At 40.3% G+C, this 21,593-nt stretch overlaps 1 protein-coding gene across 16 annotated transcripts in view; it reads right to left on the minus strand.

Moving 5' to 3' along the window:
- Positions 1-21,593, minus strand: part of APBB2 (amyloid beta precursor protein binding family B member 2) — a 131,116-nt gene that overhangs the window by 23,886 nt on the left and 85,637 nt on the right. For 8 of the 16 annotated variants that reach the window (XM_026846534.1, XM_026846542.1, XM_026846532.1 and 5 more), the window contains 2 exons: positions 19,642-19,769; positions 10,723-10,728 (listed from right to left, as the gene is read on the minus strand). In XM_026846534.1, coding sequence (XP_026702335.1) covers positions 10,723-10,728; positions 19,642-19,769 — 134 coding nt within the window. Of the gene's footprint in view, positions 1-2,045; positions 2,185-2,312; positions 2,665-10,722; positions 10,729-19,641; positions 19,770-21,593 lie in introns of those variants that run through there. The other 8 variants (XM_026846535.1, XM_026846545.1, XM_026846540.1 and 5 more) reach the window with 3 other exon arrangements.

Below are 21,593 nucleotides of genomic sequence, written 5' to 3' on the forward strand. Positions count from 1 at the left end.
GGTCATTTTACCATTTCTTCTGGGTTTCCCTCACCTGCACACACTAAATGACAGTGACTGAAGACTGTAGATGAAAGAGCAGGTACACTTACAGCTCCCTGAAGCACACAGCTCCCCCCAGGTACCTTCTCTGGGCATCTTTCATAACCCACTACAGACCATTTCCCTCTCCTTGGGAAATGTTATATTTGGCTCGTTTGGGAAAGCAAACACATTTCTGGAAGCATGAAAAGAACTCTGAATGGCAGGCCACCTTTTCCCCAAATCACTAGACAACCATTTTTGATAGATGAGTTGGATATGAGATTTTATGATTTAATTTTTTGAAGAATTATTAAATTAAGCATAAAGATATTTCCAATTTGGAAACTTCTTAAAACATACAGGAAGGCTTTAATATCACATTGAAATACAGCAACAAAAAAAGAGAATGTTGTTTTCTTTGGCAGATACCAAAACAAATTCAGGGACATGTCAGTTATTTTCTAATAGGAGGAAATGAAACTGAATGCTTTTTACTGACTTGATTAAATTTTAGTTTTTGACCTGGATTAACATCACCCCAAGAACAAGGTTATCTCAGCCTGTCTCAAACTACACTGGGGCAAAGTCTGTACTCTAACACAAATTAAAGCTATACAGAGCACCTGAATCAATACTAGCACTCTAATATCAATTAGATCAGAATTTTGTCCCCAGTAATTTACTTCATGTCACGAAACACAGGAAACTCCAAACGGCGAACCAGAAAGCCTTGCCTAACAGGATACCCAACAGATGGTAATGATACAAGAAACACCATGGACCTTCAATACACACCTTAATTATCTAAAATACTCATTCACACAGTTGGTTTAATCCTCATCTGTATTCCAATTGATCAGTGTTTAAAGTATCTTCGTATATGGGTTATTTATTTTTATATGTCCACTGTTACAGAAGGATAAACTATCCTGTACTTTTTTAAAAAAAGAACTGTAACTGGTATTACATAATAAAACCCCACTATCTTTCTCTAACTCCTTATGAAAATAAATAAGCCATTTTTTACTAAGGAATGCTCCAGGGCTAAATAATATCCTCTTCCTCACTCACAAGTTGTTATAATTACATTAAGTACAAGGCAACAGCTATAAAACCATAATTAAAGCCATAGTTTTAAGAGATGAAACACTTCATGTATTTCCCTAATAAGAGATCAAGACTCAGCAGTGTTTGATATCCTTTAAGAAAATAAAAATTACTGCATAGAACAGGGAGAGCAATGAGGTTTCACAACATGCAAGAAACCTAATTTAAGAGTGAAGCTGCTGAGTTTAAAGAAAAAGATAAATGTGCCTCTCTCTCTTCCCTCCCCTCTGCATACAGCATAATGAGCATTCAAAGCTATATATCAATTAACAAATCAATGAAATTTCTCCTGCTGCAAATTCTTTATGAATACAGATAGGATTAAGCAAGCACAGAGACCTTAAGGCAATATATTACATTTAAATCATGAAGTTTCCTTTTCTGTCAAACAAGCCATTAACCATTTCACTTCAACTAAATGTATTTTTACATGCATGTATCTCCCCTCAGTGTAATACTTCTGTCTTTAAATATGTCTACTTCTTCTGGACCTCTACAAAGAATTCAAATTGCACAACCTCTATTTTCAATTATGGGCTGAAAAAAGAAAGCCCAGACTAGCTAGCTAGAAGTTAGCTGGAAATTACACATAAATTACACACAGGCACTGTATGTTTGGGGGGGAAACACAGGGAGGTTTCTTATCAGTAAATGAGGTTTCTGCTGTTTTTAACTAGAGCATCTTTTTATCCATTAACACAGCATTACCAGTAAAAACAAAATATGATCATCCTCTACAGAATCAGGCTGGTCAATATACAGCCAGTAACTGCAGCTAGTTTAGGAACATGTAATTCTGAGCTGAACACAGACCTCCAAACCTATTAATCACCAGGACCCGTTGGTTAGCTTACTGCTCAAATGAGCAATATCTGAAGGAATAAAGGAGAGGGAGAACAGCATCACATACTTACCGCTCAGCACACACAGTCCAGCATTTCTGCCACGGTGCTCTCCCTGAAGGTTGTCAAGTGTCAAGCTTTTGGAGAAAAGAAATCTGACTTGCCTTTGTCACACTAGGAGCTGTAATTTGCCTTGCAGGCATCCACACAGAAGCTTTAGACTTAATGGACCATAAGCCTTAAAAATACAGCTCGAGACAAAAGCTACTCCTAAAGTGAGACTGTTGTCTGGGGGGGGGAGGCTGAAGGTTTTTTCTTGTCACTTTTTAAGTTTCTTACCTTTCTGTTGCAGCAAAGAGGAATTTAATGGCAAGCACGTCAGACACAAACACCCAACTCAACACTCTGCCTGGTGCCCGGCTCCGTTAGCGTGTATCTAGGCATCAGATGCCGTGTACTTGTACTTCACCGACGGGGGCCGAATACCCCCGAGAACAGCAGCTCATTCATTTTGCATCGAGTTGAAGCACACCATGTCAGCTCCCACTCTCCTCACGGACTGTGCACGCTTGTGTTCGGCGGCTCCAGCTGTGAGCGAGTGGGCGCTTCTCCCTGGAAGGCACCGCTCCACCAGGGGTGTGTCTTTTCCTCCCTTCCCATCGCTTTTACCATCTGCGTGCTCCCCGCGCTCTGACCCGCGCAAGAGGCCCCTCTCCTCCCCCTTTCACAAACCTTCACTGCTACGCACTGTGTTTCTCTAGCCTGTAAACTTGTAAGATTAATCTGCTGTGACAGAAGCAATCTTTCGGGGAAAGCTGAAGTGCGCAGGGAGTCTTTCCCTCTCAATTTTCCAAAACCAGTGTAAAGCTTTCACAGCGTGATTCTGAACTGAATGCAACAGAGAAAGTCTCTTTAAAAGGCAGCAAAGATTTACGGCCAAATCCAAGAATTCAGACAGAAGTACAACTGCATTTACTTCAATGAAATCACACCTGCTTATACTAGAAGTGAGATTTATCCTTGAGCTGTAAAAACAAACACACCGAATAATTTGATTTTCCAGAACTGACACATGCAATAACAGTAAATCTAATTTAGAGGTGTTGCTTGCACTAAAGGTGACAGTAAATACAATGCTCCTGGAGCTCCATTTTTTATTTGGCAAAACTCCCCATCAAACATGCTCAACCAGCAATAAAGAGATGCTTCCCCAGGGACTGCACTCAAAACATGGCAGGGCTTAAACCCCATCCCGGGGCGTTCAGCTTCATAGCTACCCGTAGCATTGCACATCACTCCTCCTGGGTGCAGGGGAGGACTGTGGGTAGGCAAACTCTGACTGAGAAACAACTGCAGTGGCATGAGGACATGGGTCACCACCCTTCACATCACCCTTCTCCATCCAAGGCACTCACTCCTTCAAATGTGCCAGCGGACCTGCTCATGGGATCACACCCTGCCTCCTCAAGGAAAATGAGCCAACATGGCAAATACCCATCAACCAGCCTCTTTAAACTAGTGGAGCTCAGTGTAAGTGAAAGCAGGGCAGGGAATGCAGGTATTTCCCCCAGCAGATTTGGGAGACTGAAAAGCAGTTAAAGACAGTTTGTTGGCAGTCACTTCTTCCAGCCACACAGATGCACTGGGAGCTTGATGCACTGTGTTTAGGCAGGATGTACAGCCTAAATATATCCTGAGACTCTAGTGATGTTTCTTCCTTCCCTCCTGCATATCATTAACAAGGTTTGGCAGGACCAGTTCACTCAAGTGACCACCTGTGCCATTCTGAAAGCTTTCCGCTGATTTCCACAGGAGTAACAGGTTGGAATTTAATAAACAAGTCTGTTGACACTGCCTAAGAAGAAACAGATCCAATTCCTCCTTTCTTGGATGTGTTAGATGCCCAGTGCTAATGAGAATTCAAGGCTATATAATAATTTTTGCACTGAAGCAAACAAGGAAGTCCTTGATAGTCTTGACAAGTGTGGAACTCACTTAGGGGGGGAGGGGGGGGCGAGAAATAAAGGGACATTTCATGCACAAGCAAAACGGCATCTGCAACTGGTTAAATGCCGTAAAATACACGTGCTACATTTTTAATGCAGGTTCCAATCTGTGTTCAGCATAAACTTGCAAGTGAAGACAGAATTAATCTGATGACAACTATCCTCGCCATTGCTGTTCTCCTCTTTCACTCTCTGCAAGTAGCATACAACAGGACATGGTACTCTTCCAGCTGGCCAAACGACAGCACTCGTGAGAACAATGTCACACTCCAATTTAAAAAGCTTCTAAGGAGAAAAGCCAAACTTTGCCACTTTAATATGCTGGAACAGTTAGTGGGAGAGCACCACACTCCTCCTCGAACCTTTCTTCAGTACAAGAAAAGAGATTCAGCAGAACTTTGGAAGATCCATAAAAATAAATATAAGTAAAACTATGTATGTCCTCATCTTTAAGTTTTTATTTGGCTTTCCAGTAAATGAAATGGGACTGAATTCTAATCCTGTGTTGGGCTTGATATTTTGGTATGTGGTACAAGCAAAACTTACTGCCAATGCATCTTTCAGTAATGATATGGCTAGATACAAACACGCTAGGTCTATTGTTGAGAAATAACTTGCCCTGGTATTTTTCATCAGTTCTTCTGGTCAAAGGGAAGGGTTTGAAAGGGCCAGCTGAATCTAGCAAATCAACAGTAGGTTACAGGAGTGGTGCCACAGCCAAGGGTTCAGCTACTTAGACCATGGGACTCACTTTGAGAAACCTGGTCTACTGGTGGCTGATGGGGTCTGTCAGAGAAGAGGAAGAGCATCTTTGGTCATAGGCTTGCCAAGCTGGTGAGGAGGGCTTTAAACTAAAGTTGCTAGGGGAGGGGGACCTCAATCCATCCTACTCCTATCAGCTCGACACCAGTGCCAGCAACAGATGCCCAGAGACTGGAGAGGGGTCACAGGTCAACAGGAGAGCACTTGAATAACAGGACAAAGGAATTCCAGCCAGTAAGTCAGCTTCATTGCAGGCACAACTTAAAGGCCTCTATGCAAACACACACAGCATGGGGAATAAACAAGAGGAGCTGGAGACGTTCGCACACCTGCAGGGGTACGATCTTATTGGCATCACAGAGATGTGGTGGGATGGCTCCTGTGAGTGGAGTGTTGGAAGGGAAGGATACAGGCTCTTTAGGAAGGACAGACAGGGGAGATGAGGAGGGGGGTTGCCCTCTACGTCATTAATCAACTGGAGTTAGTGGAGCTCTGCCTGGGGATGAATGAGGAGCCAATCGAGAGCTTATGGGTCAAGATTAAAGGGAAGGCAGGGACAGGTGACATTACAGTGGGGGTCTGCTACATGCCATGCAACCAGGAAGACTGAGCAGATGAGGTCCTCTACAGACAGATAGGAGCAACCTCACATTCACGAGCCCTGGTACTCATGATGAACTTCAACCACCCTGATATCTGTTAGAGGAACAACACAGCAGGGCATAAGCAATCAGAAGGTTCCTGGAATTCGTTGATGATAAATTCCTTGTACAAGTGATAGAGAAGCCAATGAGGAGAGGTGCTATGCTAGACCCTGTTCTCATCAACATGTAGGGGCTGGTGGAGAATGTGAAGCTCAAGGGCAGCCTTCGCTGCAATGACCATGAAATAGTAGAGTTCAAGATCCAATGATGACACCAAGCTGTGTGGTGCAGTTGACACGCTAGAGGGAAGGCGTGTCATCCAGAGAGAACTTGACACACTTGAAGTGGGCCCGTGCAAATCTCATGAAGTCCAACAAGGCCAAGTACAAGGTCTTGCACATGGATCAGGGCAATCCCAAGCACAAACACAGGCTGGGCAGAGAATGGATTGAGAGCAGCCCTGAGGAGAAGGACTTGGGTATATTGGTTGATGAGAAGCAAGTGTGCGTCTGCAGCCCAGAAAGCCAACTGTATCCTGGGCTGCATCAAGAGAAGTGTGACCAGCAGGTAGAAGGAGGTGGTTCTCCCCTTCTACTCTGCTCTCATGAGACCCCACCTGGAGTACTGCATCCAGATCTGGGGCTTCAACATAAGAAGGACATGGACCTGTTGGAGCAATTCCAGAGGAGGGTCACAAAGATGATCAGACGGCTGGAACAACTCTCCTATGAAGACAGGCTGAGAGAGTTGGGGTCATTTAGTCTGGAGAAGAGAAGGCTCAGGGGAGACCTTATAGTGGCCTTGCAGTACCTAAAAGGGGCCTACAGGAAAGATGGGGAGGAACTTTTTACAAGGCCATGTAGTGATAGGATAAGGGGTAATGACTTTAAACTGAAAGACAGTTATATTAGGTGTAAGGAAGAAATTCTTTACTGTGAGGGTGGTGACACACTGGCACAGGTTGCCCAGAGAAGCTGTGGCTGCCCCCTCCCTGGCAGTGTTCAAGGACAGGTTGGACGGGGCTTTGGGCAACCTGGTCTAGTGGAAGGTGTCCCTGCCCATGGCAGGGGGGTTGGAACTAGATGATTTTTAAGGTTCCTTCCAACCCAAACCATTCTATAATTAATGTTTCAGCTTCCCTTTCCCGTGCCCCATGTTCTCTGCTTCCTCTAAATTTGTTGCTTCTACTTGCTGTCTATGAAAAGAGTAACAGATTTACCTCTGCTACCAGCAACAGGAAAATCTCCTAAGCTTGGCCAGCAGGCAGTTTCTAAAAATGAAAAAGTAGTTTGAGCCCAGTGTCTTCCTCTTTGTGCACACACAACTTGCTTAGTAACTACAGCTATGCCTTGTGTTTGTCATTCTGGCCAAATTTTCTATACCAATCCTCAATTCCACCTAAAAATGTGAAATTCAAAAATGAACTTAAAATTTTAGCTATAGGCTTTGGGGGATGGTGGTATCTGTTTTCTTATTCCTGTGAGCTTACTTGGCCAGATATATTATATGTATTCTGAAAATGAAAGAGGTGAAACTCACACAAAAGTCTTCTTTTATGAACTGTGTTTTAGAGAACAATCATCAATAACTTCAGTTTTGAGACCAGTCATGGAAGTTGCTGGCACTGGCTGCCGAGTTTGGCTGACAGGCTCTCCCCAGCAACAACTGCTACCATAAAGCACGTGAAAAAATGTCCAGTGCAAACACTGCACCGAGTCTCATTTCCCACTGCCAGCCAGCACTGTGAGCTTGAAGCCAAATCACTAGATAGGCAGGATCTTTGTACTGCAGTTTACCTACAGGCTGCAAAAGAAATGAGCTTGCAGCAGGTTAACAGGTCAACATTACAATGACAAAATGATCACAAGCAGCCAGCCCTGGCAAGATGAAAACTGCCCATGAGAGCTCTTATCTTATGAAGACCTGACAAATTCAACTCCTGCACTGACAGAAATGCCACATTCAAGGCAGCAGGGGTGTCTGGGGGCATGCCTGGTTTATAAATACAACACGTGTTGTTCCAGCCTCTCCCAGCTATCACGTGCTGACTTCTCATGGGTCCTCAGCCAGGTTATATGTCCCCAAGTTGCTGTGTTCCTCACTGGATATAAGGTTCAGCCAAGCTCATAATCAGGGAGTAGATATTTAACACTGTAAAATCTGTGCAGATCTCCACGCACTCAGCAGTGATGATGTGCCCAATTGTCTGGTTAAACTGCCAGTGAACAGCAAGGCATCTGAGTAAATGAACTTAGCTTACACTCTAGACACAGGAGTGGGATCATGCTCTCCCCAAATTGATCAAATATTCTTAGTGCACGGCCAGAAGCTGTTTATCTGAGTATCCCATCATACCCAGCCCTGGTAATACCAGCAGAGCTGTGGTTGGACTAAAGCAAAAAAACCCACCATCAGCAGCTGAGATCCTCATCCTCAACCTGAGCATATGCAAGGACTAGATCCGAGGGCTTCACGTACAGAAAATTTTGAGGAAAAAAGAAAATGAGTTTATGAGTAAGGAACACGGATTCAAGTTGTGATTTATTACAGTTTGAACAAAAGGAAAATGATATTATAGGAACAAATTCATTGTTGTGAGGCCAAGAGTGTATTTTTGTGGGTGGGGAGGTAGTTAGCCCTAGCAGCTGCACTCACACTGCTGGCTCACACTTACAGACCTAGTAGTATAGACATACTACTATAGCCTTGTAGTCCTACACTTGAGATAAAAACAAAAGCAGGTTTGCATCCCAGCTCCTGCACCTGCAGGACACAGCTCCACTTCTGCCCTACGGGAAGAGAAACAAATGTTTCCCGAGCTTGCCCTGCCCTTTGCTATTCTGAGGCATCCATCCTATCCTAAACCAAAACATTTTGACATTTCTAGGAAACAAAAAAAAATAATCCTTTTAGAAAAACTCAGAGCACAACAACAAATTTGTTTAGTCTTTAACAACTTAAAATCTGAAAACCTCCCATCATTGTAATGATGTGCTTTCATCCCAAATTATCCAGCAGCAACAGCAGTGCCAGATTGTCTAATTTATCTGAAGTTTCACATTATTTTCAAAAAGAGAGGGAAGGTAAAGGACAAGTGAAGTAACATTTCATAAAGTTTAAATCCTGGATTCAGACAGGTATACACACCACAAAACAAGTTTCCAGCATCCATGGATGGATGAAAAAGTTTGAGATACTACCTTCAATCCTAAAGGCTCAAAAGTGACAAAATAAACGGGCCACTTAAAAATGCCCAGGTTGGCAATATCCCAGAAGAGCTTTGTTTGTTTTTTAAACTAAAGCCCTTGAAGCCACATATGTAGTTCATAAATGAATAGAGGGCACGAGCAATTGCTTAGTTTGTCTAATTTATGTTCCACCTGAGCGAAAGCAGAGATGAAAAACAAGTTTCCTAATAAAATACAGATGAGTGTCCCCCCGAAAAAGACAAAAAAAAAAAAAAAAATTAGAATCTTTCTTAGTGCATCTGTTCTCTTGTGGTTATCGGTACAGTTAATCTTAAATGTGTATCTATATTGTTGGAGATATACACATAAAGTTTATTTAGATTCTTCAGACATCACCAAAAGGAACAGGTAGAAAATAAAATTCTTAATGAAGACTGATAACATATATATAAATATATGTCAATATATTAATATATTTCAATAAATATGTTTATAAAAATACAAAACAAAACCAATTCAATACATCCTTAGCAAACTGAACTACACCTGCAATCACCTTGCTAAAAGAATAACTGCTCTGAGATTGTCCACAATTGCAGAGGACAGGCCACAGGGCCCACATGGATCCTTCTAGTCTGAGCTACTAAAAAATTATTCTTTAAATTACCTACAGCTCCTCCTTCTGTATCTTTTTGACAAATACAGCATTATCCCAAACACTGCCACATGTCAGTAACAGGTATCCCAGGACACAGGCAAGCTGACTTTCACAGGTTCTTCCTGAAGTGGAAAAATTCACTTACTTCATTGATGTTAAACATTAAGATGAGCAGAATACCAGGTCAAAAACTGAAGCCAGCCACCTTGCCTGACCTTACAGATCTCAAACTCTTTCCTACTCAGAATTCTAAGATTCATATTAGGCTCCTTATTTTTCCACCTATTTTGTTGTTTTACAAGAAGAATCCTACCCCTGCTAAAGAAATAACATTTACACCCTGCCTCTCCCAGAGGTATTACATGGATTTTGCTGAGCAGTATCCAAGTTTTCCATGTCCACATCTGTAAGTCACAGTCTAACACAACTCATGCTGAAATTAACAAAAAACTTCCCATCAATTTTAAGGGGAATTTGGTCAGACTCAAGGGGCACACAAACATACATCCAGCCAACTTTTAAATTAAGCAAGGTGGGGAGAGGGGAACTTCAAGCAGTAAAATATTAACATTTTAGAGACCACTGAGAATTGAGTTGTATGTTTAAAACATTATGCAAATTATAAATTAAAATGATTTTTATGGCATTAAGATGAATAGCATTTCTGTAAAGCAGACCATTACCACAAGAGATAGAATGCACACAGATTTTTCAGTGACATTAAGCACAATTTTCTTCTTGAAAAAATACGGATGCCTATGTTAACACATTTTCTAAATACAAAACCAAGTCAGTCAGTAAAAAAAAACACTGAATGTTTTAAGATGCTTGAATTATTTGTTGAAAAAAAATCTTTTAGTTTGTTCAAATTAGCGTTTAAGTTTCTGCTAATCAATCTGCATTTATAAAAGAGACTTTAGTAGGTGACCTAACTCCACTGCCAGAGGGCAAACAGTGCTGAATATCACTGACAAACAAAGGCCCTTTTCCCTGGTGGAGCCAAGGGAAGAAGCCAACATATAATTTTCAGAATTAAAGGCCCAAAGTGACAACGCTTTCTAAATACCTGTAATGGGTAAGACAGTATATGCTATGATTTACATAAAGATGTACCTCACATAAATATTTGAATTGCAATCAGCTAGTAGCAAATGTGGAAAAGCATCCTGAGGCAGATGCGACAGTTAAATAATTGAAGTGGTAAGTTGATAGCAAGAACATCATCTTTCATTTTAGAGGCAGTCCAAATTATTGTATCAGTGCAGTCAACTTTGTGACTGTGTTTAGAGACACATGCAGCACAAAATTTGGACCTTATTTTACTGTAGTACATACTAAATTGCAGAAGACCTTCAGTGAGCTACAAATACATACGCATGTTACAAGTTTCCTTGGTATCAGGAGTACAACACTGATGCAAACATGAAAAGAGCGTTTATGTATGTGGATATAAGTATTTACACAGCAAAGACATATATAGAAACATCCTACCTCTCTCTAACCCACCAGTAGGGTAGGGACACAGTGTTTGGACAGGAAGAACAATTAAAGACAGGTCATTTTCTGGTTGTAATTTAACTTTTTTATTTGCTATATTAGAAAGTTGTGAATGTCCCACATTTCATTAGTTAGCATAACAGATAATCAAATGAAACCCTTTCCACTGCACAGTAAGTTTTCTCCTCTGAATTGCTTTTTCAGAAATTATTTGGCTGGTATAGTAACAATTTTTAGGATGTCAATTTTTTGCCTACAATAGAAAACAATAAGCATAGTAAATACATGTCTTACAAAGGGTTGACCTTTTCAAGTAATCCACCACATGACAGAAAAGTCTGTTCCTGTTCATACAAACATACTATAATCAAGGTAACAAAGAGCTGTACCAAACATCTCAGCCAGAACGGTGCTTATAAATATTCTTAGCGCAATTTTTCTTAAACCACTGTTCTTTTATTCAGTGTTCTATGCTCTCTATGGCTTTTCTCCTCAGAAAGTTTTTTATATGCCCACCTTATTAGTAACTGAATAGCTTCAATATACTTTAGACTAGCAAAGTGAAATCACTAGTGGACTAATTTGATTTTCTCTCATCTGCTACAGACTTTAGACTAGACAAGGCCTTGAGATGAGAGCAAAGGAAATACAGCAAAGTTTTGGTTAGTGTTACTAAATTGATAATTAGTTGATAGTCTTCATAAGGCCGTCAAAGCCTAATTCTCTTATGAAAATTTATTCTATAGATGGCTCCCTCTATACACAGGCCCTACTGTTGTCATATTCTCTGAGAGAAGTATACTAAGTCTAACTTCAGTTCCACTGAAGATGAAGGGGGTGAAAGAAAGGCAGGCACCTTCCGTCGACTCCAACTGGTTTGGGAAGGAGGATGCTATTTATTGTTGCATAGCCTCTGCTGAGAGGAAGCAACAGATTGTGTATTCGACCAAGTGCATGACCTGGCAAAGTAAATAGGGTAAGTTTAAACCACCTTTCACTGTCACTTAACACCAAAGCTTCTAATTGGGTGTTGAAAACAAGGAGGGCTGTGAAGATCCTGGGAGGGAGATGTTTTCTGTTCACAGCTACAGAGGCAGACAGAGAGCAGCTGATTTTTGCATCACCTGCATCACTGTTTTGCCACTGAGTTAAGGCAACAGTTAAATACAGGAATCTGGCCTGGGCATAGCATCTGCTTGATTAACATACAGTGAAAAGAATAATAGAAGAAAGCATCAGATTTCCACCCCAGTCTGGCAGGCAGTGGCTCTCCTGAGCTGCAGACACTTTCACAGGCAGCTTAGGTTATTCTCGAGGGACCTGTGTGATAGCCATTTAAATTCACCAATTACCCTGGTTGTATCCCAACGCATTTGAGTTTAATAGCTAGAATCACAGGGAATACACAGAGATTTTCTAGCACAAATTTGTAGAAATACTTTAAACCAGGGACTCAGTCAGCATGCCATCTTTTTATTAATTGAGACGGCCTGACTACATTGCAGTGGTTATTTGTAGTCCCGGTTTAGACATACCATTTGTCTTACCTGAAAGCTTTACAACTGAACACTTTCAGAAGTAACACTAGATACAATTCCCAAATTATATGCAGTATTTTCCAGTATTGTCTGAAAACAAATATGGAATAGTAAAGGGTTCTGTTTAAGGTGACTAAGCATTCATTGCCATGCTCAAACCACTAGCAGAGCAAGTGACACACTATGGTTGTCTGGTTGTTTTTCCTAGTAAGAAGGGAAGCCTCCTGCTTTTTTCCCACCTCTTTACAAGCAAATGCCTCAGCACAACCCTGAGCTCTCCTTCATGGGCTTCTCTGTTCCTGTCCCCCTCTCCCACAGAAATCCTTGCCATTCTCCTTTTCTGTGTTTGTCTGAATTCCCTTGCTTCGTGAGACTTCTCTGCACTTGTGCTAATTTACTGCTACTGTGGTTCTCAGCTGCTGTTTCTGCATTTAAGCTTTTCAGAGGTTACCAAGTATCCACAGCTCCACAGGCAAAATTCTCCCTAAGTATATCCTTTTTTCTCAGCTGCTATCAAAGGGTGAATCCACTGTTAGTAAGCACCTGAGCTGCTCTCAAACCTCAACTGTAACACAGAAAAATTCCTGTCACATGTAATCATTTTTCATCTCATTAGTGGCTTTAGGCCAAAAGGATAGAGGGATGTTGCCCTAACACAGTTGAAGCCACTATTGATACAAAACCATTCACTGGTGCAACTACAGGTGCTTATTTCAACTTAATATGGGCTTCTTTCAATTCATCTTCAATCTACCATGTCTTTCATGTTAAATCCCAAAATTAAAATAAACCAGTTTAAGCAAAGTAAGAATGCACACATACAGCTTTTTGCATCCACTTAACTATATTTGCTTGAAAACACATTAATTCTGTAAGCTTAACTGGATTTTCCCTTTCACAGCTGTATTATTTCCTTACACCCTCCTAGAACACGCTGCACTTGCAAACAGTAATGTGAGGCCTTGTGGATATAAATGGGAAGTTTTGTATAAATAACCACTTAAACTATTTCTTAGAGTGAATGGAAAATGTTACTAAAACATACAGAAAAGGAAATTCAGATACAGTTGGCTTAAGGAAAATTAGAAAGCAAAAGATTAGTCTAAAAAAGAGAGCTAAGAATATGGTCAGATGAGCCAGCAGAATCCTTTTCCTCCAGTATAATCCCTCACCTCTACCCTATTTATGTGATTCTTCACTATATGTTTTGTCCTTATTCCAAGGTTATGAGGACCAAGGGGAATAGCCAATATTGATTAATGGTATCTCAGAGTTTGAAGAGTTCAGCTGTAATTACACATTCTTTGAAGAGTGTTATCTTGTCAGAAGAGCAGGTGCAAACACCACCTCAGTTTTAATTTATTTTCTGCTTTTCTTGACCGCTTCTCTTTAATGCAGAAGAAAAAGTTTAATATTCATTATCTTGTACAGCTTGATAAGCTTCTCTCACATAATCTGAGAAAGACTCAAACTCAGAGCACATTCAATCATTACTTCAAAAGGAAGACAATCCAGAAGGACTATAACACCTCCCTGAACAATGCAGCTGTAAGTCACATTGCATCAATGAGGCCTGATGTTGTGTTGCTTGTACACGAAATATTTTCTGACAGGGGAAATGGTCAATTACAGCTACAACAGGATATCCCAAATACACTAAACTTGTACTTATTGTCTGTACTTCTCGTAGCTTTTAGGCCAGGTATCCCTCCTCAAATCTCATGTCCATATGATAGACATGCACTGGAGCTCAAGTCAGGTAATATCTGTAAGTACAACAGCGTCAGCTAGGAAATATAGATCATAACGCCACGAGACAGGCACTCAACCTGCAGCACAGCTTCCACACTCATCCCTCTTCTGGCCTCTAACAAATCAGTTCTCACTCAGACATATCCCTACCCTTCTTAGATTGACAAGCACACAAAACTAAAAAGGAAACATTTAACTTGCTGTATAGTCTTGTGGCTCAAGTGAAAATTTCCAATTCTGGATGTCTAGAAAAAGGTTCCTAAATCTGTATCTAGAAATTTGATTTTTCAAAGACACATAGATCCTACTGGAGTCAGTGGATAGTGCAGGTGTTAAACAACTCTGAAACAAGGCCACTTTAATTTAGCTGTTGAAACAGCAAGATAGTATAATATTTTTAATTCCCCATATTCTGAGGAATCTGAGCCATCACTTTATACCATTTCCTCCTCATTTTACACAAATTTATCCCATTTTATCACTCACATCACCCCTACAGTTTTCTCAGCTCTTTCCCTAACAGCTCCTGAGATAACAGAGCTCAGGTAACTTCTGATTTGTTGTTAGGATTTTCTTCTCTTCCAGCCTTACAGGAATATGTCCATCTGACATGGGGCATCTACCCGTTTAGTTGTCTGCTCTCCCTTTTTGAGACAGCTTGAGCTTCATCTTTGGCGTGTACATTGTCCTACTTTCTTCAATCCAGTTGTCCTCTCCACCCCCTTCTCCCCTTTTTGATTCCCAGCCTCATTTTATTCCCTGATGGCTAGGCAGCAGAAAAACAGGGGCAGTTCAAAGAAAGCAGGGCAATGGACACCTACACAGATGCAGAGATCCCCACCACCATCACCTGACAAAATGGGCATTATTAGGGCAGAGGAGGAAGCACAATGCCTTCACACTGTCTAGTCAGAGTCTACAGTCAGAAAACCCTAATACCAGAGAATCTGCCTCTCCATCACTTAAGAATCAAGAGCAACTGCGCTCCCTCCTCAGCCTGCCAGGGAAACACCCAAACTATCCAGAGAAAACAAACCTGCACTGTGTGGTGACAAAGCTAGTGGATGCATGAAGACATGCGCTATGTGTTTTGTCCAACCTGTCAGGTGTCCACACCATGCAGTAACCAGTTCCATATTCAGTCCCATCAAAGCTCACTCCTGAACCCATTCACAGCCCTCCTGACCAGCTAACCACTGAATTTTTCAGCTGGAATATACTGCTGTTGTAGGGAGACACCAGGAGAGAAGAAATAATGATCTTTCAGGCTATTAATGTCCTGTAGAGGTTTTAAAAGTTGAGGCAGGCTTTGGATTGGTGGAAGAGCAATGAAGATAAAGGAGGATTCAGGGAAACATGCTAACTGAAACTCTTTTACAAAATTGATGGGCCATTACCTTTTCTCTTTTCCTTGTTAGCGAGCTGCTCGGAAAGCAAAGGGCATGCACCAGCAGCCCAGAACGGAAGACAAAATCCAACCTAAGGAATGATTAATGTACACTCCTGCAGCTCTCAAGTGAAAAGAACAAGCCTTTTATAGCTTCAGCAGACTAATATTTTCCAACATGCTTTTAAAGCCCAGAAAAAAACCCATGTCATCGGTGGCTTGTTAAGAAGCAAACACAGCACCGACAATTATTCAGATACACCTGTGATACCACAAATCCTCGATGTGACAGTGACCTTACTGATCTTGAAATCAAGCTACTTAAGCAAGTGCAGGGATTTCTTTTATTTACAAATAATACTAAATGAATCATCATGGCTCTGTTTTCAGTATGTCTGGAGACAAAGACTGTGTAAGAATACAGTGACTTCTAAAAGTCACACAATATCATCTAAGAAATGAAGTCTGCCAAAAGGCTGGAACAGATACAGTATATTTATTTTCCTTTAATGCCCATATATATATAAAAAACATAGGATCTCTGAGTCTACACATATGCATACCCATACATACATGCATAAACACCCATTTGTGGGAACTTGCTTTCGTTCACAATTGCATGAAGGTGCTCCAGACTTTAAGACAAACATATTTTACTGACTAATTGAAAACAAGCTATGTTAGCTTTCAAAACACAAAATCACCACACAGCCTAAGTGAATAGAATGATGAAGCCTTTGATTATTACAGAACTGTTAAAAAAAGAAACTCTTGATGTCAAAATAATAGTGTAATGTATGGAGTCAGTGATTACAGCCTCCCGGAAGATGTTTCTGCCTGAGGTGAGTTAGCAGACACATCCTCAGATTAAACCTTCATCAGCAGATCTCTGTATTTCATCAATCTTTCATTATGGTACAGCTTAGAAAATCATCTGGTCAGATGTCATTAGAAAACCTCTTCATCTTCCAAAGCATAATCTACCCAAATAAATTACTACAAACAAAACAGAGTTAAAAAGGAGGGCTTGCAGATAGTAATGGTGTTCAAATAGCTCAAAATAGAGGAAAATATAAATTTCTACAATATTTTAAAATTGAAACACTGCCTTTCACAACAAATCCAATATATTTTATTATACAGGCTCCCAGAAGATGTGGATAATTAACAAAACTCATGTGCAACAACTTCTAGAAGAGCTTAATCCCAAAACCTGGGATTTCATCAATTTCCTGGACAATTAATCCACCAAAGCAGCAATGACATACCCTAACTTTTCTCTGTGAATGGCAAACTCATAATCAGGGAAAGCTGCTCTTTCAATCAGCAAATGGCTTTAGTGTTTCTTACCTCAGAACCAACAGGTAATTTTACCAGGATGAGCTCAAGGACTGTCCTGTCCTGCTAATGTATACATGAAAAGTGCAATTTCTATCTCAACAATACGGTTTCCTCAGCTTGGGTTCTCCAGTCACCAATGCTTTTTTTTCTTGTGATAGTGCTTCTTCAGCAAATGCTACATCATTTATGTTACCCTTCAAAGCATGTTTCCTATATTGAACCTCTGTACACCCAAAACACAGTGTGTATCAGATAACTCAGTTATAAGTTTCTTCTTTCTGCTTGTCTTTTGGATCTTCTGATATCTACCATCTCATGCAGTCTCAGTTCACTTATAAATAATGGCTACACTGCTTTTCCTACAATCTTATTTTTTTATAAGGGTCAACAAAACATTAAACAAATAAAATTTCAAAAAGAGTGAGCTGCAGTCCTCAAAGTCATACTGGACACAAAACTTCTGCAGAAACATCTATCAAAATTCTTATGAAGGGCTAAGATAGGAAAGCTCTAAAATCAAACTCCCTATAATGAAAAAAAAGATTCCAATAAAAGTGGCTAAGAGCAAATGAAATATTAAAGCTGGTTTTGATTGTGTGTTTATATATTAAACCTTCAGTAAACTATTTCTTGCTGTTATTTACAGCAACCAATCAAAGCCATGTTCTCTAGAAACAAGAAATGCTCACTTTCAACACGGAAAGGTCAACTCCCTCTTCTGATGGTAGAAACACAAGAAAAGATTAGTTTATTTGCTCTGCCAGTTTCTCTGTATTGTCAATGTCACAAATAAAATCTATTTGCAGGAAAATAGTAGAGGAAGCTTCTACCTTTTCTGACCAAGAGGGAGCACACTGAGATTGTTTGGAGTTTTATTGTTGGGTTTTTTTGTTTGTTTGTTTGTTTGTTTTTAATTTGGACCTATATTTCTCCCACATACTCCATAACTAAAATTTTTTTCTTAATAGAGACAGGAGTTTCTGCAGAAGTCTCAACAGAACTGGAATTCATCTTTGGTCCCTGCATACGGCATGAAAATGGGCAGGAGTGGGATCAGAGATGCTATTTCCTGTGTCTTACACATAGCTTTTGGTAAATGTTGTGGAATACAAACACAGGTCTCTAGGTCAGAGTAGACAGAATGACCTGCACACACACAACCTTTCCCACCAACTCCTGTCACACTGATGGGGCTTATATTCATCTAGGAGAGTTTGATATTGCCACTCATCCCCAGATACATTTCACCAAAAGCTTCCAACATTCTTGGTGCCACATGATTGCAAAAGGGACATATCTCTTAAATGTCCCTTTTCAACACTGATGTTTCTGTGATCAGTTCTGTCTTTAGGAGAAGCAGGTACCCAGCCTAAAGAAATATGACTCATTATCTTGTTTTATAAACAACATAATGGAATGATTTTATTTTCTAAAGAAATATAAGTATTTGAAAAAACAATGGTAAATGCTTCCAAAAAATTAATGAAAAGCAAAACTGGCTTCCTTTACTCTGTATCACATTCAGGTGCTCCTTAAGCTGCTCTATTTACTTCCTGACCAAAGCAAGCTACTACAAAATCTGACTTGTAGGGAATAGTGCGATGCATTCATTTTCTGAGGCAAACGAAATACTGTAATGGTTTATTCATAAGAAGTTAAAACCTTTTTATTTCCCTCCCTTTCAAACTGGATTTTTCCCTTTTAGATCTCTCAAAAATCTGCACCAATGGAAGTGAAAAACAGTAAAAAAACCCCAAACCACCAATAAAAAATTTAGAAAAATGGAATTGGGTCACAGAAACACTTATCACCTTGCCTTCTGGAAATTTAGCCAGAGAAAATCAGAAACTTTGGGGAAGGAATAAAGAAGTTTCAGAAGATGTTTTACTGGGAAAGATTTTTCAGGTCCAAAATGACATTTCCCATCAAAAGTCAGTGACAAAAAAAATAACCCCTACTATTGCAAATATTTCAATAATCAAACATGAACAAAAAAGCAGCAGCTCATTAGCATTATCCAATCCTTACTACCCATGTGTCAGGATGGGTACTGTCTGAAGATCCTGGAATTACTCAAAGTGAATGACAATGTTTTTGATACACCAAACTGCTCAATGGGAGAGGAAGACAGCTTGCTGTCCCTCCTTATAAGAAGTCACCTTCACAACCCTGTTCCCACAGCAATGTTCAAGACAATGAAGGATGCTACTAAAAGAAGACCAGCCAGGAACAGAAGCTAAGGAAAGACTGGCTTCAGGGCAGGAAGCCCTTTAGCATAACTTGTGGCTGCTCTCTACAGCAAGGAAGAACCTCATCTCACATGCACTCAGGTTTCAGGGACAAACCTTAGTTTTCTGCAACACCCTTAGGAATTTTCTTGCATCAAAATCTTTAAGTAAGAGTAATGGCTTAAACCATTACCATTACTCTTACCTCAGTCCAACTTTTTTCTCCATCAAATCAAATATCTCAGGAAAGTGGAAACACATGCATATGGTCAGTGTTACCTGCCACAGGAAGACATGATTTCACATAGCCAGGACAAACATACTATGGGACATATCTGAAAATACAGTTCTATATAAAAAGTATTTTATACATCTGAAACTAATGTTGTGTGTGCAGTTTTATGCACCTGGCTGAATTAATCTGAAAGGTTTGCTCAATATAGGTTTAGCAAAACAGCATATAAGTGATGAACTATGAAAAGCAGTGATTTTAAAAAGTAGCACCAAAAAGAAAAAGAATTTATCCATCCTCTCATAGCCCCTGGGACACAACTGCTCAATTAAACGAATAGGTTTGATACCTAACTTACTCCTGGCGTATGCGTATTCTGTATCAGCAGACAAAACTATCACCAAGTCAAGAGAGATAAGGAGAGCGAAAACTCACCGGCCATTGTCACGACCCACACCCCAGACTCTGATGCTCACAATGGGCTGTGAATGAAGAACTGTGCGGTCCATGGGGTCAATCAGGTTCAGCATGTCATTTTCCAGTATAAGGTACATGTCTTTGCCCTGCAACTCCAGAAAAAGTACAGTTAGTTACACAGTACATCCCCCTCTCAAACTGACTGGGATCAAGATGTTATGCCTATGCTGTTTAGACTTGTGTCCTCTTAATTTACTCAGAGTTTAAGTTTGTTCCAGGAGCAACTGAAAATAAGTTCATTTACTTCTGGTGTGAAAAAAAATCTAACATAGTGTCTTGATACTTCTATATTTTTAGACAATCCCAATCACAAAAAGCTTTGATACCTTCTAAATGCAACTGTTTGACTCCTTCAACCCCACGCTACTGAGTTATTCAACAAATTATGTGTTTATCCATTCTCAAGTAAATTCTTCAATATATTAGAAGTCAAGAACTGTCTTAACAGTAACGGCTCACATTAAAACCTGTACTCTTAAGGCAGAGTTTCTTCCTTCAAACATGTGCTTTGTTTCCATAAACTTTAAGCAATGGGTCATGGGAACAGACAGAAATTTGTACATGTCAAAGGATTTATAGGATACTCTTTGAAGAAAGATTAATTAAAGTGGAAAACCTAGCATTAAGACATGAATGTGAATTCTGCCAGTGACTACAGAGTCATGGAGCCAGGGTTTCTCCCTAGTTCTTCTGGCATGTAAGAACAAGAAGAATGCTTTTCCCCTTAGAGGAAACAAATTTAGAGGCAATTTTCCTTTTGATGCTAATTCGCAAATGCTAATCTTCCTCCTATGGTTAGCATTTGCAAAAGGTCTGCTGCCTGTTCTGTTAGAGCTATTAGCTCTCTTTTCAGAGGCAGTACATCTACTCTGCAGACCACGGGATCCCACAAAAATGGTCATGGATCTGTTGCCAAGAAGTAAGACAAGCTCCTGCTGATAATAATAAAAAGAAAGTGAGGACTATCAGCTAAATGTAATTTTTTTCCTCTCTATTTAGCCAGAACCTATAAATGGACAGAAAGATTAGAAAAGGTCTGACTTCCTACTGACAGTGTTTCAAAAATGACCTTTTTCTTCACCTCAGTGACACAGAAACCCTCTTTCCACTTGGTTACAGTGGCTCACATCTTAATGATGTCTAATTTTGTGTCTGCATAAGACAGACATTCATGTCACCCTGGGAGGGCCTGCTTCCAGGGTTTCTAGGCTAGGCTGGAAGGGGCAGGTACCACCTCTGCCCCCTGAATCTCCTAACAGATTCTAATGAGAGCTGTAACAGAGCTGGCAGTGCAAATACCAAGAGGTGTGTGGGAAAGGAAGAGGACAAAGGCTGGTATATACAATGCCAACACAAGAACATCTTGCCTGATGGAAAAAGTACAGCTGTGACTGAGATGCAAGGCTGGATAGACAGGCTGCTCCTGGAGCAGCAGAAGCAGATGTAGCTGTGATAACCATGGGGTGCATTAGCAGCATTAAGCTGCCTGTGGCATACAGAAAAAGAAACATGGGAAATAAAACACAGAAGCCAGGATGACACCAGGCAGACCAGGATGATGAAGTAAACCAAACAGAAAACAGAGTCATCACAAAGAAAAAGGTTGAGAAATTTGCTTGAAGGTCATAAGTAGTAAACAGATTGTGTGAAGAATGTTACCAAGTGCCACAAAGATTGCTTTTTGGACTCATTTTCTCCTTATATATTTGTTCCAGAAGGAAATTATTGCAAGAAGGTAAAATCTGTTCATCATGCAAAATACACTGGGATTAGGGTAATAAAATTGAATCCAAATTAGCTGGAAAAGATTGGAGAATGGGCAGATAAGCAACATAAGTCACAGAAAATTATCCTTGCAATGCTCAAGGGATAGCTTGGCCACAGCCAGAAGTAATATATTTTGCTAAGTT

The sequence above is a fragment of the Athene cunicularia genome (genome assembly GCF_003259725.1).
Source record: "Athene cunicularia isolate RWA chromosome 4 unlocalized genomic scaffold, athCun1 chr4_part1, whole genome shotgun sequence".
Taxonomy (NCBI): Eukaryota; Metazoa; Chordata; class Aves; order Strigiformes; family Strigidae; genus Athene; species Athene cunicularia.